At 42.3% G+C, this 17,921-nt stretch overlaps 1 protein-coding gene across 1 annotated transcript; it reads left to right on the forward strand.

The window, feature by feature from the left end:
* Nucleotides 1-421: 421 nt before the first annotated feature.
* HTRA1 (HtrA serine peptidase 1) lies at nt 422-17,378 on the forward strand (the record flags this gene model as incomplete). Its single annotated transcript, XM_008946487.1, has 8 exons — nt 422-521; nt 829-1,033; nt 10,712-10,906; nt 11,590-11,622; nt 12,864-12,978; nt 13,103-13,160; nt 14,060-14,155; nt 16,657-17,378. Coding segments are annotated over 8 exons (971 nt in total), but the record flags the coding sequence as incomplete, so codon positions are not given.
* Between the last annotated feature and the right edge of the window lie 543 nt (nt 17,379-17,921).

Raw genomic sequence — 17,921 nt, forward strand, 5'->3', positions numbered from 1 at the left:
GAGGTGAGAGGAGAAATGGAGGCACCTGGATACCAAATCCCTTTCACCCAGGAGGAGCAGGGCAGTGCAGACACAGGCCCAGGCCCTTCCAGTGCCTCGTCCCAGGGAGCTGCCAGTGGTGGGATGAGCTGGGGGTACGGCCACAGCCACGTCTGGGCGTGGCAGAGCTGCTGTCCCACCGCCCGCTGGCATGGCCTTGAAACAAGAAGGGCTCATGGATCTGTTTGTCCTCACAGTAGAGCTCGGAGCCACTTCTGGCCACAGAGGCAGGAGGGAAATCTGGGGGCAGGGGCTGTGCTGCAGGTGAGTTTTAGGGAAGGGAAAGATATCCACTGGGCGCTTTTTTTAATCCAGGTGTTTTGCAATGACCCTCCTCCTGTCACTTGGAGAACTCAGGACATGTTTTCTGTTTCTATTTCAGGACAAGAACATCCTAACAGCCTGCGGCACAAGTACAACTTTATAGCAGATGTGGTGGAGAAGATAGCTCCTGCTGTGGTTCACATCGAGTTGTTTCGCAAGTAAACAAGACGCCCAGTTTTGATTTTTGTCTTCTTGAAAACAGCTGCCAGTGTCCCCAGAAATGCTGATTGATGCTATGTAATAGCAAAGAGATTTTTGAGATGATAAATATTTGTCGTGCTTAAGAATTAAAAATAATTTCAGAGTCCTGAGGGGGAAAAATAATTAAACTAATGCACGTGCATCATCTTGTCAATGATAGTAAAAGCATTCAAAACCACCGAACTGCTTTGGGCTGTGTGATATCTGGAGTGATTTGTAACCTTTCCACTTTTTGCAGTAATTCATGTTTGTTATATCTTCTAGACTTCCTTATTCGAAGAGGGAGATCCCTGTTGCCAGTGGCTCAGGGTTCATTGTCTCAGAAGATGGACTAATAGTGACGAACGCCCACGTTGTCACCAACAAAAACCGAGTGCAGGTGGAGCTGAAGAACGGGGAAACATATGAAGCTAAAATTAAAGATGTTGATGAAAAAGCTGACATTGCACTAATTAAAATAGATTCTCAGGTGAGTCGTTAAAGCAAGACACATTATATTCTTCTTAAGTTAGCATCCTCCTTTCCAAAAGCTACTGCTAATTTGAAGAGCCTTGTAGTTTTGGGTTATGGAGGATCTTTGAGCTGGGTAGATATGCTCTTTTAAAAGTCAAGTTTGTGGCTGGTAATGGTTCATTTTATCACCTTTCAGTGCAGCACAAGCAAGTACATGGAACTTCTATCTGCATCCTCAAAATAAATATCAACAGTGTGGTTTGGCTGGTTTACTTATGTATTGGGTAGTGTAGCTCTGCCTCCAATAAGAAATGGGGCTTGTTCCCTTGTGGTTGGTAGAGGGATGTATTAGTCTTGTGCACCTAAACTGAAGTCACAGACTGCTTTTAGAGGATGCATTTGTCCTTCTCAAGGGCTGTACCACACTGTTGTAGATATTAAGATGGAAAATATCTTAGGAAGCATCTTGAAAGTGCACATTAAAGCCAGCTTGGAAAGGTGCTCTTAGGCTGCAAGTGGTTTTCTGAACACATGGGAATGCAACTTGCCATCCATCGTCTTCCTCCACGTCAAACATATGGCTGGCAGTGCTGTTCTGCCTCCTGCAGCAGCAGAAAAGCTGTCGTGCAGTTCTGCACACGTCGACAGCACAACCTGAGTGGAATATTGTGTCAAAGTACTGTGTAATGTAGATGCAATCTGATGCGTGTGATTGCTCGAGGTGCTGCTCTGATTGGCTTCCCTCGTCTGGACTGTTAATGACCTCCAAATTAAACGGGCAAGAACGTTTCATTTGAAACACATGACTCAAAAATGTGTGGAGCCTGCAGTGTTTTGGTTCAGACCTATTCCCCAGTGAGGTCAAAAGTGTTTGTTCCAGAGTTCATGACTCAATCAGAAGCTTCATGCAGAACTCTTGGATGACCCAAGATACAAAGTCCTCCTGCTGCTCCCTTGCCACCTTTGTCGTTTAAAAGCTCTTTCTTTTTTCTTACTTAAAAGCTTTGTTAACAGCAACATGGCAGAAAATCTTAACAATGCCAAGAATGGTTTTTGCCATGTTAGTTTTTTTCCCATTTTCCTGAGGTAACCTATCTAGGCACTTACCAATCACTTATTTTCTCCTTTTTCTATTAAAATAAGCAAAAGCAGATCTGCAGTGACAAAGCAAAGGGAAAGATCCCCAGGATGGAACTGGCAGCATCAGGCTGAGTAGATGATGTGTCAGGGAGTAGGAGATGGCAGGGACTGAAGGGCAGCTGGAAAAGTGATTTAAAATTGGAAGCACAACACATGGGGAAATTAGACCAGAAAATGGTGGTGAGAAGGAGAAGACTTCAAGCAATAGGAAGGCAAGCTTCAGAGGAGAGAGGAGCTGGTGAGTCACAGAGAGGAGACATGGAACTGATGTTACAGATCATTTTGAGGACTTAAGAAGAGAGCAGACATGGAGTTTTATGTTATTTGATACCCTACAGAAGTGGCTCCAAAATTTCCCTGGTAAACTGCTGGTGGGAAGGGAGAATCTGGAAGATTTGAAGCAGCTTGGAAAAAAGAGAATGCAGCCAGAGGAGTTGCCTGTAGTAGAAACCACTGCTAAACAGGACTGGAATTGGTGGTTCTAGTTAGGACTTGCAAGATGGCAGATATTCTTCTATTTTAAAAATAAAATGATAAGTCATCTTCTTCCATCAAGTTTATGTGTGAATGTAGTCAAACAGTCACCCTGTTATTGCAAGTGGTGCATCAGCATTGGAAAATTAATTTTATAAATATTTACACATTCTTTAAGACTGGAAACCTTTTATGTCTTGCAGCTGGTTTAGCTCTAGAGAACTCTCTTTTTCTTTTGGGGGTTGGAGAGGGGAGGGATTGACCTGTGAATATTCGGTTGCCTATGAGAAAAAAGGTTGGGTTTAATGAAACTTTGGGAAGTCTCTTGGTCATCCTAGAAGATGAGCTCTTGGAGAAGGAGGTGAACAAGCCCCCACTGTCTTCTTCATATAATGTTAGTTTAGCACATCCATCAGAGTAGCAGGAGATGAGATTTTGTGTCTCTGATCTAAATTCGGTAGAATATGGAGATAAAGTTGAGTCTGACATACCCTTGATAAGTCCTCATCAGTTGTACAACCCAGGACCTTGTCTGCTGTTCTCTGGACCCTGCCTGTTGCATCTCAAGATAATTTGGAGAAGATTTGGGCAAAAACTCTTGTATCACTTGTTTATTTGGATTTTTTTTTTTTCTGGGAGACCAGGTTTCCAGCCAGCTCTAGTGACATGGCCCTGGGAAATCCCAATCCAAAGTGAGGCCTGAGGCACCTCTGTTTGAGGCACAGATGATGCTTTGCACTTGGAGAATTTGGAACACACAATTCTGAGTGTTCACAAAAAGTTAAAATGGAAATGTGATCAACTGAGAGGTTGATTTTCAGACTGAACTTTTATGTGACGTTTTTATCTATCCATTTAAGTTCAGTGTTTGAGCTTTCCTTTCTTGGTCCTGAAGTGCCTTGCAATCATCCAGGTTCATAAAAAGCTTTTTGAAATCACAGAGGTAGTAACTTATTGAAGTTGAAATGCATTTGATGACTAAAGAAGTCAATATGATGGATCAAAAAACCCTTTCAAAATCTGGATATGGCATGAAAACCATCCCTAAGGATTTTCCTGAAGGGGTGAAGTTCTTCCTTTTGAATAAATTATTTGAAGGTGACATCAAAGATGCAGAATTTTTTGAAAATTCTGTTTTTATGTGGCATGTTAAGGCAGGATCTGAAGGGGAAAGAATGCCTCTGTGGTTAGGAACAGAGCTGGGCTTGAAGGGTGAGTTTAGGCTGTCAGCTGGTGTTCCTAAAACTGTTAAGATTTTACAGCAGCCTGCATGTTGTTTTTCTTTTAAGGTGTGAACATCTGGCCAAAGATATTACTAGAACTAATCTGCTTTGCTGAGTGCAATAGGAAATGAAAGAATGTGGTAGAATCTGGGCACCCATAAGGATGAACCATTTCCCTGATTAAATTCTTCTACATCAAAAAAAACTCTTGCAGTCAATGAAGAACAGAGATCTTGGAATTGTTCTTCTAATCCTAAAAAAAACAATTTATTTTCACAGTCTATAAAGAAGAGAGACTATTTCTTGGGTCCATAGTGAGACACAGCAGTGTGAAGTGTTGAAAGTCAGAAGAGTGGAGTGAAGTGGGGTAGATGTGAATGCAACATAACTATCATTCCAAACACAGATAGTGTTGGGGAGCCAGGAAATGTTAGAAAGAAACAGTGCAGTTGCAGACAAATTTGGGTATGAACATGCAAAATGGATCAAAATTCCCTAGAAAAATGTGCAGCTGGCAGTATAGGCAGAGGCTGGTGAAATAATCCATCCTTTATAGCACGTGATACTGCAGTCAGCATGAAACCCATCAAAAATATTGCACAACCCTGAAGCTCACAGATGCTTTTTGGCTGGCAGAGCTTGATTATGAAAGTCATCTCAAGACAAATAACTACCTTGTTAAATGAGTATGTGTGATACAGCTGCTGAAAGCTGTAAACACCAGGAGGAGGAAAGGAAATTTTAGGGGGGTTTGATGGACAACGTTGGGGTTAATGGAGGGCAGAGTTGTGAGAGAGCCCTGTGCTCTCACTCAGATCAGCTGGAACCTAAACACAATGGAAGGTGGAGGTGGCTTTTCCCTGGAGACCCTTTTCACCTCTTGAAATGGGACTCTGCCCACAGAAATGATGTGTGTGGTAGGTGCCTATGGTTTGGCAGCAAGTAGAGAACAGGGGAGCGTGGTGAATGGCTTTATGTTGGGGTGTACCTTCTTCCTACACACTGAAAAACCTCCCATGAGACACTTGCCACTGGCTCTGAAACAGCACCTCTGTCATGGAAAACATGCCAGGGTCTGAAGATTTTTGTTCCTCGATGTGACCAGCTGCAGGTTTCTGTATCCCAGGCAGGATTTGGCATCTGCTTGGTACAGCAGTGGTGGGTTTGTGACCAAGCTCTAATTTGCGGTGATATTACAGCCATTTTGCTGAAGATTTTTCCTGCATCTTCCTAATAACCACTTAGTTTGACAGGTTTAAATCAACAAGACCTCCTGCCCTCCTTCCTTCAGTGGTTTCGTGAGGCAATGCAGTGTCTGTATCCTTGTGGTCAGAAGGGATTTGCTGTTTTTCCCCAGTGTGTACAAACTGGAGAGAGCAGGAAAGCAAACCTTCCTGTTTATGTATCAATATTTTAATAGCCTGCCTTTTGAAAAACCCAAACGACTTGAATACCAGATGTGTCTTTTCTAAAAGGCTATTTCACTTTGAAATCTGTCACTGGCTATTGCAGTGCTTCCTCTTGGGAGCCTGAGGAAGCCCACATATTGCTTCCAGAAGGCTTCAAGACCAATAGAAATGAAATAGCTTGTAAAAAGCTTGGATGTTAACTCCTGTTTACTCATCAGTTTAGGCAGCAGTGGTTTCCTGCCCTCTTCAGCTCCTAGTGGCCCTCGCTGTAAGGACAATGCTCCCCATGCAGCAAAAGGCTCACACACCTCCAGGCTGGGCCTGCCACAACCAGGGTGTTTTATTTTATTTTAAGGAAGAACAGCAATATCTTGCCAGGAAATCCTGGTGACATAGCAAAACAACATTTCATCCTTTTTTTCTTTTTTCTTTTCCTGCAAGCTTCCCATGCTCCATATTTAGATCAGAAGACTCAGTTTTGTTTTTCTAGCTATAGATGAAATACTTTCTGAGGCTTGTAATGCGTTCAGCTTGGGTTTTTCATTTTCTTTGGCGTTTTGTCAAGCAGTCTCTAGATTGTAGATGATACTTTACATTTTTATATGCTCATAGCCTGTGTTTTTATTTTGCTGCAACGTATTCTGAAAGTTAAATAGTTTCATTAATGAGAACAGAAATGCAAATCCCAGGGAAGTTCCATGTTTTGCCAGAGTTCCTTACAGTTGAGTTAGTGTACCATACAAGCATCTGTTTCTTTTCCACCTAAAAATAAAAAGCATGGAGGCAATCTGTCACTATTGAAGGCAAACTGAACTCTGAGCACTCGTCTCCTCTTCATCAGGGTATTGCACTGCAAACTGCTTCCTGCACGTTCATGATCTTCCTCCCACAAACGAAGGGGTTATGGAGCAGAGAAGGGGTTTACTTGGCTTTCTGTACCAATGCAGAGGCAGGGTCACTTATTTCATGGATGAAAAAGCTCCAGCTGAAACACCTACTGGTTATATCATCTTTTCTCTTGTTTTTTATTCCTCTGTGGCACTGGCTGTGCCAGTGGTGGTTGTGCTGCCTCTTATTTTAATTTCAAGCTGATTTTTCAAGGCTCCACTTTTTACCTGACTCTACATTGCTTATGTGCACCAGAAGAACATCTGGCTCCTGATGATGCTGTTCTCTATTTGTCCTAATCTCTCATGCCACAGGAGCAGTGTCTTGTTGGATGAAGCCATTTCTTGTGGTGGTGTGCAGCTCTCCATTTCGTGGGAGTTCTGTTTATCCAGGGTTTGAGTCAAAATCCATATATAAAACTGCCTTTGGGATGAGAAAGGCTTAAAATATTAACACTAATTAACGGCTCCTTCCCTGGCTGGGTGTAAACAGTGAGTCATGTGCCACTTATGGTTTTGCATGTTTGGTCCTATTTCTGTGGAACTGCAGGATGCCTGCTTGCAGATTTGCTTTATTGAGTAAACACAGATCCCAACAGAGCCCCGAGGCTTCATCAAATGAAAAACAGGGAAAGAAAAGACAGAGGGGAAGAAAAGACATTTTATGTTGCCCAAGGTCATGAAGTGAGTCACTGGGAAAGCTGGGGTTAGGTGCTGGGTGTTTCTGGCTGCCTGTTCAGTGTGCTGCAAGGCATGCTCATTTGCCTGGGATTTTAATTAACTGCTGCAGCAAATCTATAGTTTTCGGAGAGAATCACGAGTTTTGAAGGCAGTTATGTCATCCTGATGGCCATCAGACATTATGTAAAAATTGAAGAGTCTGCATTTATTAAGAGTTATTGGAGGATCTGGACCCAAGCATTTAAACTTGATTTATGAGGACTGTGGTGACACCCTAGGCAAGAGCTCACCCGGGGAAGGGTGTGAGGACCCAGGCAGGGTGTTCTGATGTGATTCTAGTCACAACACTGCTGTAACTCCTTGTTCTGCATTTCCAGTCCTCCTCTTGCAGAGTGATGTAATTCCCATTCCATCACTTGATGCCTGAGGATTTTGATTGGTTTTAAGCTGATTTCACTTCAAAACCACCTCTACAACTGAAATAAATTATTGGGTTTTTTTTTTGATAACAGAAATTTCTGAATGTGGCAATGTTAACTTTAAGCTTTTTTTTTTTTAGAGTGAAACCCCTAAATTTAAAGCCACTACACTGCATGTATTTATAACATAAATACATATTTCATAACCAATTAATTCTTCATGGAATTTGCTTGTAGAGGCACTGATGAGAATATTTGCATGCAGTGCCACGTGTCCTGAACCACACTGCAAAGTCATAAGGAATAGAGCACACGCTTTCCAAAGCTCTGTTTCATAATCCCTGTACAACGAGGCCATTTTTGCCATTGATTTTTGTCTCCAGGGAAGGAAAGGTTGGCCAGACTCTTTCCAGAAGGCACATTGAATCACACGGGTGACCCCCAGCCAATCCATACAGCGTTAGACTTGCAACCAGTGCCTAGCTCGTATAGGCACAGGCTTGAAAACTCAGCACAATCCAAAGTCATTGTATTAGTCAGAGACTGTTCATGTATTTTCTTTCTGCTGCCAAATGCAATTTTGGCTTCGTGACTGTTTTTAAAACTCAGGAATGTTGTACAAGTCTTTAACTTTGTACACGACCAGTCTCTTTTTTTTTTTCCTATTCATAAAAAATAATAATAATTCTGTTTTCTTTTGTTTGTCTATGTTTCACCTGCTGATCGAAGTGCTCTTTCTCTATAAAGTATCCGTTTTCCATGCGCCAGGACACAAACAAAAGCCACTTTTTGTGATGAGATGGGTATTTAAAAAAAAAAAAAAAATAAGGAAAAGCAGTGCCAAAAAGGGATGCACTTCTCCACCAACGACATCTTGCAAACACGTGCTACGTAAGCTCAATAACATCTGTGGAGAGAAGGAAGGGCCAGGGTGCTCCCTCTGTCCAAACAATACCCATATGGGGCTGTTTGTGCTGTGCATGCTGCATGCTTCCCAGCACAGCTAATCGTAGCTGCCTCTTCCCTGCTGTGCTGGAGAGGTCCCTTGGAGTCAGGGCTGTGCTCGGAGATGAACTGCTCAGCAGCATTGCCCTGGGATGTTGAGCTGCTTGTCTGCTGGGCTCCAAACAGGGTGGGGAAACGGGGTATCGCTGCTGCAGCCTTCCCAGAATGAAGCCACAGCCTTGGTTGGGTTTGTCCGTGGCTCTGGCACTGATTTGGGCCATGGATAATTATTATTTAATAGCAAGGAATTGCTGGTTGTGAAAACTTTCCTCTGAAAGATAACTAGAAAGGGAAATGGTTTTCTCCTTGCTGTGTTGCCTGTATGGGGCTCTTCCAACTGAATCTGTTTAACAAGCAGTTGGTTAATTATTTTCTTGCTGTCTGGAGACTGGGAGATAAGTTTCCATTGAGCATCTTGCCCTGTCTGGGATTTGGCAAAGAGTTTTATTGAAACAATCTGCTCATCTGAGTAAGATTTTGCTGGTGGAATTGTGACAAAGTTGGACAAAAGAAATGCAGGACCAGGCTTGTTAAACATTAAAACTATAGCTTCTGTATTTGCAGCAGCATATAGTGATGACTGATGTCTTTATTTTGTCACTTTCTCTTTTACAGACACTGTGTACCTCCTAGGATATTTGAAATAAAACTGTAGGTGAAAAAAACTACAGTGATGGACATTTGGGTTAGTTTATATCAGTGGATTTTTGTCCCTAAGTTTATCAATACAGGCTTTCAAACTGCTGGTGACAAAAGTCTCTTAAAGAGCTAGCTCTTGAGTGCAAATTTAACACATAATGTTTTCCCTTTTTGCCAAAATTTAGTAATGATTCCGTGTCTCTTAGCTTCTGAAACAAAATTATCATTAACTTGAGAATCTGTACAAATAATTAGAGCATAGTAAACATTACCTTTGTTCTTTGCTACGTGGGTACACAGTATATGGCTTTATGATCCCATCATGTGTAGGCACATAAATCTGTGTGCTCTGGAACAGGTGTGGGATGAAAAAAGCACCTTTACATGTTTTCCAGGAGGAATGAATTATTACAAGAAGGGGTATTAAGCCAAATTGTACCTCTGTTTTAGGTACACAGCTCAAGAATACCTTGAAGGTACCCTGATTTTAATGAAGTGACTGAGTTACCCACGGCTTGGGTATTTGTTGAAGTTAATCTCTAGGTGGGGTTTACATTGCCTCTAGAATCATTGGCCTGTTCTGAAGTATATAATTAAGCCTTTTTCCTTTTGGAGCTGGCTTTGTTGAGCAAAGAATTCTGAAATGGGGCAAGCTTGGAGGAAAGATGTTAAAGTTAGGTTTGCCAAGCAGAAGGTGTATCCCTTCAGACTTATTCTGGTTTGGGTTCAGTAACCTCCTAATCCACCAAATCCTTACGTCAAAAACCTGAATTTATACATGTCCAGATCTGTAGATCTTTTTCAGAACACTCTTCTTAGTTACTTGGTGAGTATGGGGCCTTAAGAACTTCCCAGATGTTTTCTGCTTGCTGCAAGGGTGTTATTGGTCCAGGTTGAACCATCTGTTATCCAGCCAGTGACAGTTCCTGTGCAGATACAAAATGTCCTGGGGAAGCCATACTCAGTTCCCTTGATCCATGGCCTTGGCAAGGCTGTGTGGATCCAACCTTCCCTCCCTTTTGTTTATTTTTTTTTTTAATTATTGTAAATTGCAGTGATCTCTATTGATGCTGGATTTTAAGGATGTTTTGTGTCTTAGTGGGAATGTCTTCAATAACAGGATAGTTAATACGTTTAGAGATAAGATCTTGAAAGGAAAATACATTGTTACTGTTATTATTATTTCTACTGTGAAAACACAAAAATCCCACATAGTCTTTAAATTCTATCACCTTCAGAAGACACTGGTAGGAGGCTATATAGTTATGTAGAAGAGATACTCCATTGAAAACAAAAAGATGAAACATTAGCTGGTGTCTTTTGAGAATATAAAATGCTTTCAACTACACATGTGCATGTTTGATACACTTTGGCTGTTGCTTTCATGTTGCTTTCATGACTCTGTTATTCAGTCTTAATATATTATTTTTACTTCAGCAGCTGTTGCCTAATTATTTCAAGAAGCTTTTGGAAACAACTCATTCCTAGGATCATCAGATGTTTGCTTTGTACAGCAGAGCATAAATATTCCTTTGGTCTTTTGATTGGTTTTGATTTAATGAGTACCTGTTGTGGAAGAAGTCCTCTTACAGTCTAAAGAGCCCACTCTGTGGAGCAGAAGTTCATTGAGATGTTTCTGTGCAGAGCCATGTGAAATATTCAAAGAAAATAGCAGATAAAATCCCCAAGGGATACAAGTCTCTCTTTTTCCTTTTGCTAATGGGTTCATGTGTCTGTAGAGTTTCTTCTACTGGTGCAGTAGCGTCTGAACAACATTCGAGTAGTTGGTTTTTATCTTATCTTCTCTTTGTTTGTAGGGTAAATTGCCAGTTCTTCTGCTCGGTCAGTCTGCAGACTTGAGGCCAGGAGAATTCGTGGTGGCGATCGGAAGCCCGTTTTCCCTCCAGAACACGGTGACCACGGGGATTGTGAGCACCACTCAGCGTGGGGGGAAGGAGCTGGGGCTCCGCAACTCCGATATGGACTACATCCAGACCGACGCCATCATCAACGTACGTCCTGCTCCCAGCCTGGCCAGCCCTTCACTAGTGGCTTTGAAAGTCTCACCAGTGAGGTAGATCCTAAGAACAGTGAGAGTAGTTGGCTTTTCTTCTCTCCGTGTGAATATGGACATCTGCTCTGCAGCAGCACTTGTCTGTTATTTAAAAATCCCCCAAGGAACCACACCAAGTACAATATCTGCCTTTGCTTCAGAATTACAGGGGAGGAGGCAATATTCTCTGGCAAATAAAGATCTTTTTGAAATCCATCATGTTTTCTCCAAAAGAAGCCAAACTTGAATCCTTAAACTAAGCTTGTTTCTGCATTGAGGCGAAACAATAGTTTTTGTACTTCTACTGTTGGACTTGTCAGGAATCTTCACTAACAGCTCCCAGAGCTGTCCTCAAATCTTCTAAGTTGCTAGTGTGGTATTATTAAAGCAAAAGAAAAACCTTGGCTTTCTTAACTTATCCTGGCAAGAGAAAAAGGACTAAGGATTTGCAAGGCTCAGCTAAAAAGGGGGATGTTAAGTGTAGTTAATGGGTTTGGCTGGTAAGACTCTTCTATTGTATGTATTTAATTGACAATGAAAGAAATTACTGCAGAAATATTGCAAAAAATTCTTTAATGTTTTGCTTGCCGTGAATTAAGAGGTAGATATTAAAACATGTTCTTGCCATATGTTTATTTTCAGTATGGAAACTCAGGAGGACCCCTAGTAAACCTGGTAAGAGCTTCATTAAGTTTGCTTAGTATCAAGCTTATTACTTTTTACTTTTTAGTTCAAAAGCAAACAGCCCCACCCAAACAAACAAACAAACCCCACACCAAAAATGTGATTCAGAGATTTCAATATCTGGCTGACTACATAAAATTCAGATGGTTCTTACTAATCACTTGTCCATGTTTATGTTGCCACATCAGAGGATATACTTGAGTTTCAATATTTAAGGTGTTAGTGTTTTGCATAGTTTTGAGGAAGAGCAATGCTAAAATTTTTCTTTTGGCCACGCTTTGCACAAAGTAAAGAGCAAATTTTAAAGTAGAGGTGTTTGCCCTGATTTTATTTATTTATATATCTATATCTATATAAATATTTCAATGTTGCTAACACATGTCTACCCCTTTATTTTGAATCACACTGAGGGGGTTGAAAAACCCACATGTGTTTATCAGGAGATCAGAGTTCCTGTGCTGATATTGTAGAATGTTGTCAGAGCTGATGTTGCACCAAGGGTGGATGAGCCCAGGAGAGAACAAGTGAAGCAGGTTGCAGAACCCAGCTGCTGGGTGAGAGCTCTCAGAGGGGGCATGCAGGGCCCAAGGGAGGAGTGGCTGTGGTCCTTGGTGAGGCATGGCACAAACTGGAAGGAAGAACTAGTCAGAGTTTTTGCCTTGGGGTTCTGGCAAATTTTTTTTCACTCAACTCACAGTATAATTTCAGCACCACTAAAAATATTGTAGTTGGATGGATTTTATCTGGAATAAATCAGAGATGGAAGGTGCTGAGATTTCAGAAGTGTTTGAATCATTAGGTGGCAGCAGAGATGTTTTATCTGAAACCCTTTTGGAGTTGTGTTACCAGGAAAAGCTTTTGATTTTGTTGAACTGTTCTTTTTGTTTCTATTATTATTCAACGTTTGCTCAGAACCAGTTGGTGCTATGCTTTGTGAGGTCCCTGCTGAAATAAACAGCAAAATGGGCTGTAGAATATGCTGCTCATCTACTGCAAACAGACCTGCCTGGTTCTGGTCTCTCTTCTAGTGGAAAGTTGAATAACCACATCAGTTTTCCAAAATTTAGAATAGTTTTTTATCAATAGACTCAAAAAGTTAGACTTAAAGAAAGCATTTAGAAAATTGAAAACCAGCTGCAGAGCATGTTATGTGAGTTTGTGCTTGCTTGGAAGAAATGATCCATTTCTCTTTGGGACGTTTCTGGCTAATAACAATTTTTTTCTTTCTCCAGGATGGTGAAGTCATTGGCATTAATACATTAAAAGTTACAGCAGGGATCTCGTTTGCAATCCCATCGGATAAAATAAAGAAGTTCCTCACTGAATCCCATGACAGACAAGCTAAAGGTACTGTGCTTCACCACTCTGAAGGGGAAGAACATGAAAGTAATAATAAACCAGGAAGTCAACAGCCTCTGAGGCTCTTCTGGCAAGAGCAGTTGATCAAGACCTGTTTTTCTTTTTTTTGTAGGAAAAGCTATAACCAAAAAGAAATACATTGGCATACGAATGATGTCCCTGACTCCTAGGTAAGTAACCAGGGTGGTTCCTCACCTTTCACAGCGTGGTCTCTGCATGCTTTTGGATCAAGCTCATGATCTGCAGAAACACCCAGGAGGATGAACCAGCAGCGTGTGCCTCTGTAGGTGCTGGTGACAACTCGCAGCCAACCCTTGCTACTTTTTTCTCTGCGTCTGCTACGTGGTTGAACTCTCCTATAGACTCTTGTCTGAGCTAGTTTTCAAACAGCTCCTTGGCTTTTTCTTTTCCTTAATGCTTCAGAAGAGAATAGCTAGAGACTGTAACTTCTCCTGGGGCTCTGTTACTGTTGCTACCATCTGTCCTGTGCTGTCCTGTGGGTGGAGGGGAAAAGAGGACAGTGTGTTTTAAAAGCAGCTACGTGCGTATTTCCGTGTCTATAACTTTATTTTCATTAAACAATTCACTTACTGTAAAATGAAGCTTCTGTGTGGACTTGCTTATTCATACTCAAACCAGAAAAGACTCGTGAGTGGGTAATAGCACGTCCTGTAGAAATAACCAGATGTTTTCCCATGTGAAGAATCACAGGTACAACAAAGCTTTGGAAGCTGAAGGGGCTTTTTTTAGGTGTTCAGGATCTGCTCATTCTAAAGTAATGACCAGGTCTTGAAAAAATGCTTTAACTCCATTTCTCCTTGTCTGTTGAAATGATTATCTTTACAGAAATAGGCATTAAAAAAGCTGTATGCATGCAAAAGGTGCAATGTTTCTTGTAATACTTGGAAAGATCAAAACACATTGTGAAGTGTCACATCAACATGTGTAAAATACTTCAGCTGGTGAATGTGAAGTGACTTAACCAAGTAAAAATGCTTGATTTTTTTTTTTTTTTTTTTTTGGTCTCATCTTGTCAAAATACTTTTGTTGCTGTTTCTTCATTTTCCAGTAAAGCTAGAGAGCTGAAGGATCGCCATAAAGACTTTCCTGATGTTGTCTCTGGGGCCTATGTTATTGAAGTAATTCCAGAAACACCAGCTGAAGCGTAAGTTGAAGTTCTTTCTTCTCCAAACCACTGCCACTGACTTAAGGGGGTAATGATAGAGAATGTTCTCTGCTTAACAGGCTAGCTTGATTATGCTAAATGAACAAAATTGCAACCATCTGATAGCTATTAGGTTGTCTGCTGGAAATCAGTTTGTGGTTTTAGCTGGGTCCCCGATGGGCAATCTTGGGAATGTCTCAGGGTATGGCAGCAAAGCCCTGTCAGCATTCCTGGCCAAAAGGGCAAGGGCTCAGTGGGCGTGAAAACTCCATTTTCCTTCTTCTCAGCGACTGCTTCCAAGGCTCCTGTTGTAGCCATGCCAGTGCTGAACAAAGGAGTTTGCTTGTGCACCCTCCCCACGGCCCTGCTGGGCACTCCTGCAGGAGAGCCAGGGAGAAGCTTTGTGTCCACCTTGTGAAGAAGGGGTGTCCATCTCAGCCCAAGCACCTCGGTGATGGGCAAACCCACCAGCTCCCCTGGTATGCCTCCATTCGGAGTGAAAACCCTCTCTTGAGAGGTTTGTCAGGGGTCACATTACTGGGAAGAGCTTGTGGGTTTGGCCAGCTGATCTTTTTCTTCATGTTCAGTATTTATTCAGAAATTCACCTGCTGATTGGTACCACACTTCACAAGGTGCTTGGTTGAAGGACAGCACCTGATCTGTGGTCACTATCACTGGTCTGGCTGGCTCTTGCTGGAGACACCTTCTCTTCAGCCTGGCTGGTACAAAACCACCCAGTAATCCAGGGTAGGAGGCAGGAAAACAATTAATTCTCTGAAACTAGAGATCATTTAAGAGAAGAGTAAATCTTTGTGGCAACAAAGAGAAATAAGTAGTGCCAAGGGCATGTAGGCAGAAAGCTGCTTGGTGCAGACATATGTCCTCTCTTAGGAAGACTGCATGGATGGTTGGGTTTCAGTTGCACTTAGCTAACACCACACATCTTAGAGAGCACACGAGACTGGATACCACTAAGTTATTGCTGCATTTTGTAGATAATTCTTGTGGGCAGCACTGTTGATGCAGAATCCTGATTTCTCTCTGTGATTTGAAGGTGCAGTTAGTGTAGGAATCATGTGGCTGCCCAACACCACAGATCTTAGTGGTATCCAGTCTCGTGTGCTAAGTTATTGCTGCATTTTGTAGATAATTCTTGTGGGCAGCACTGTTGATGCAGAATCCTGATTTCTCTCTGTGATGTGAAGTTGCAGTTAGTGTAGGAATCATGTGGCTGCCCCAGTGTGGGATGGAACTTGCTGCCCAGGTCCAATCTGAAGGTGCAGAAAAGTCACGATAGGAGTACAGATAATAGTAGAGAGTGGAAGGACATTGGAGAGGTAGAGGAAATTGGAGCCAATGTGGCCTTGTAACTTGAAGGCAAACCCAAATCAGGATGCTTCATCCAAAGGCTGGACTGGGAATTAAAATGCAGCCCAGGTTCACTCTGTCTCCCCTGCTCCTCATCCCCTTGCCACAGGGGTTCCCCATTCTGCTGATTTCTTCTCCACTGCACGCCGTGTGGACCTGCTAGCTCAGGGATCAGAGCAGTCCTGCAGCAACCTGACCTGGGTATGAGTTGAGTGGAGAGGCTGCACAAGAGGCCAAGATAACCTGGAATGGTTTCTCCCATGGCAGTGTTTTAAGCCATGCTTCCAGTAGGCAAGCAGCCTTGCTGGAAACGTTGGCCAGGGCACCCTGCTTGCAGGAGACACGTCAGGCGTCTTCTGCGGGCGGAAGAGGCCGATGACTGCTCTGTGGTTTTGAGCAGAAGGATTATGCTGAAGGGCTGAATCATGTCTGATCTGGTTACTTGGTTAATATTTCCATAACTTGGAGCCAGATCGTTGTGCAAGACCGGGCAAGACGTTGTGGTGGATGGTATCCTCACCACCCCGTTTCCCAGTCTCAGCCAGCTCAGGGAGAGACCTGTGGCCCAGGGCAGGAGAGCCTGGTGGTGCCAGCTCCAGTTCTGCCCTGTCTTGCTTTGAGTCAGAAAGATTTTGGGTTTAGTTTGCCTACAGTGCTGAGGTCAGAAAGGATTCTGGGGGGCTACGGGCACCACGGTTCTGGGACCGAAATCCCTCCTGTGTTACCACATGGTGCCACTCAGATTGCTTTGCTGTGTATACATGAATAAAGGATGGAAATTTCCCCTCTGAAATGAACACCCTGCTGCAATTATTTCAAAAGAAAATAAGCCTCTACATCTTCTACTGAATCAGCACCTCACACCCTCGTTGCAGAGTTACTGCACTGTTTGCAATAGTGAATTCTTCTGAAGACAGTGAAATATGGGATTCATGAAATTTGTAGCTCTGCTTGATTTCTGAGTTTTTTTTTCATTGTATTGTAATCTTCACTGCTCCATAAATTCTGATGGCTTTTGCATGCCTGCTGTGCCTCTGCGCAACGGCCGCTGGGTGGGAAACAGGAAAAAATCCAGTCATTTTTTTAATCAAATGGCAATTGTAACAAAACACTGCTGCTTTGTGTTTTCCAGTGGTGGCCTGAAGGACAACGATGTGATTATAAGCATCAATGGACAGTCGATAAGTTCAGCCAGTGATGTCAGTGACATTATTAAAAAGGACAGTACGTTGAACATGGTCGTACGCAGGGGCAACGAAGATGTGATGTTAACAGTAGTTCCTGAAGAAATCGATCCCTAACCAGAAACATGAGCTGGATTTCATGTTTTCTTTTAACAGCATTGGACTGCTTGTCTTCTCTCTGTGCTGGTACAGGAAACGTTAGACTTCTGACCAACATTCTGCTTGTTCAGTGGATTAGTATTGGCCAACAGAGTAACTTCTACTAGGTTTAAGGTGCGAAATCAGTGTAATTTCACATACTCCAGATGATAATTTTTTTCCTTCTGTATTATGTATGCAATGTACTCTTTACTGGCTGTTACATCCCCTGCTTAACACGCCGACGTTTGCTTCCCTGTGTTGAATAGGTTTCCCCTTATTTCTTCTAAGATTTAAACAGAACCCACGCACACAATGTGTGTTGTGGCATTCAGGTATTTATAGGTTAGCTGTGCTTTAACTGGAAATACCATTGTAAAGGAGTAGCTGGTTTAAAAGGAAACACAATTGGGGCGAAAAAGTTTGGTTTATAAACACAAAGAAATCCCAACCACAATAACCTTTTGAGGATCCTGTGCAGGACTTTAATACTATGATATTTTCCTAGTGTTATTAAAAGAATTCAACAGTACTGCTTCTTGTGAGTGATTCATTTTACTGCCTCTTGTGGAGAGTTCTTCCTTGAGCAGCACATCTGCCTGAAAAGATGTCCTGATGGTCTCCCTTTTATCATCACAGACGGAAACATCTTTCACTACATGTTTGTCTTGGTGCTCTTGTGCATCTGCTGCTCTTAGCACGGCTGGCTCCAAGTTGTCCTATTGGCTAGAGCAGATTGCCTGTCTTCCAGATGTTAATACATTGTCCTTGTTGTTTTAATTACAGCCTCACCAATGCCTGATCTGTTTGCCATAGAAATTGTCATGTTGTGGGTCACAGGTCGGATACCCTTCTAGTTGTGATCTCAGGATGTTTGTAACTGTTGTAGACCTGGCCTTAAGCTCTGTTCAAACAGGCCAGTTTATTCAGTGTCTTGGGTGCTGGTGTGTGTGTGACAGGACCTGGTTTGGACTAGGATATTGGGCATTCCTCCAACACAGAGACTAATCTTTATACATGTATTTATGGATGCCCTTGAAGCTTGGGTAACGAATGCAATTATTTTACTGTGAAA

This window comes from Merops nubicus, unplaced genomic scaffold (assembly GCF_000691845.1).
Source record: "Merops nubicus isolate BGI_N331 unplaced genomic scaffold, ASM69184v1 scaffold15248, whole genome shotgun sequence".
NCBI classification, from domain to species: Eukaryota; Metazoa; Chordata; class Aves; order Coraciiformes; family Meropidae; genus Merops; species Merops nubicus.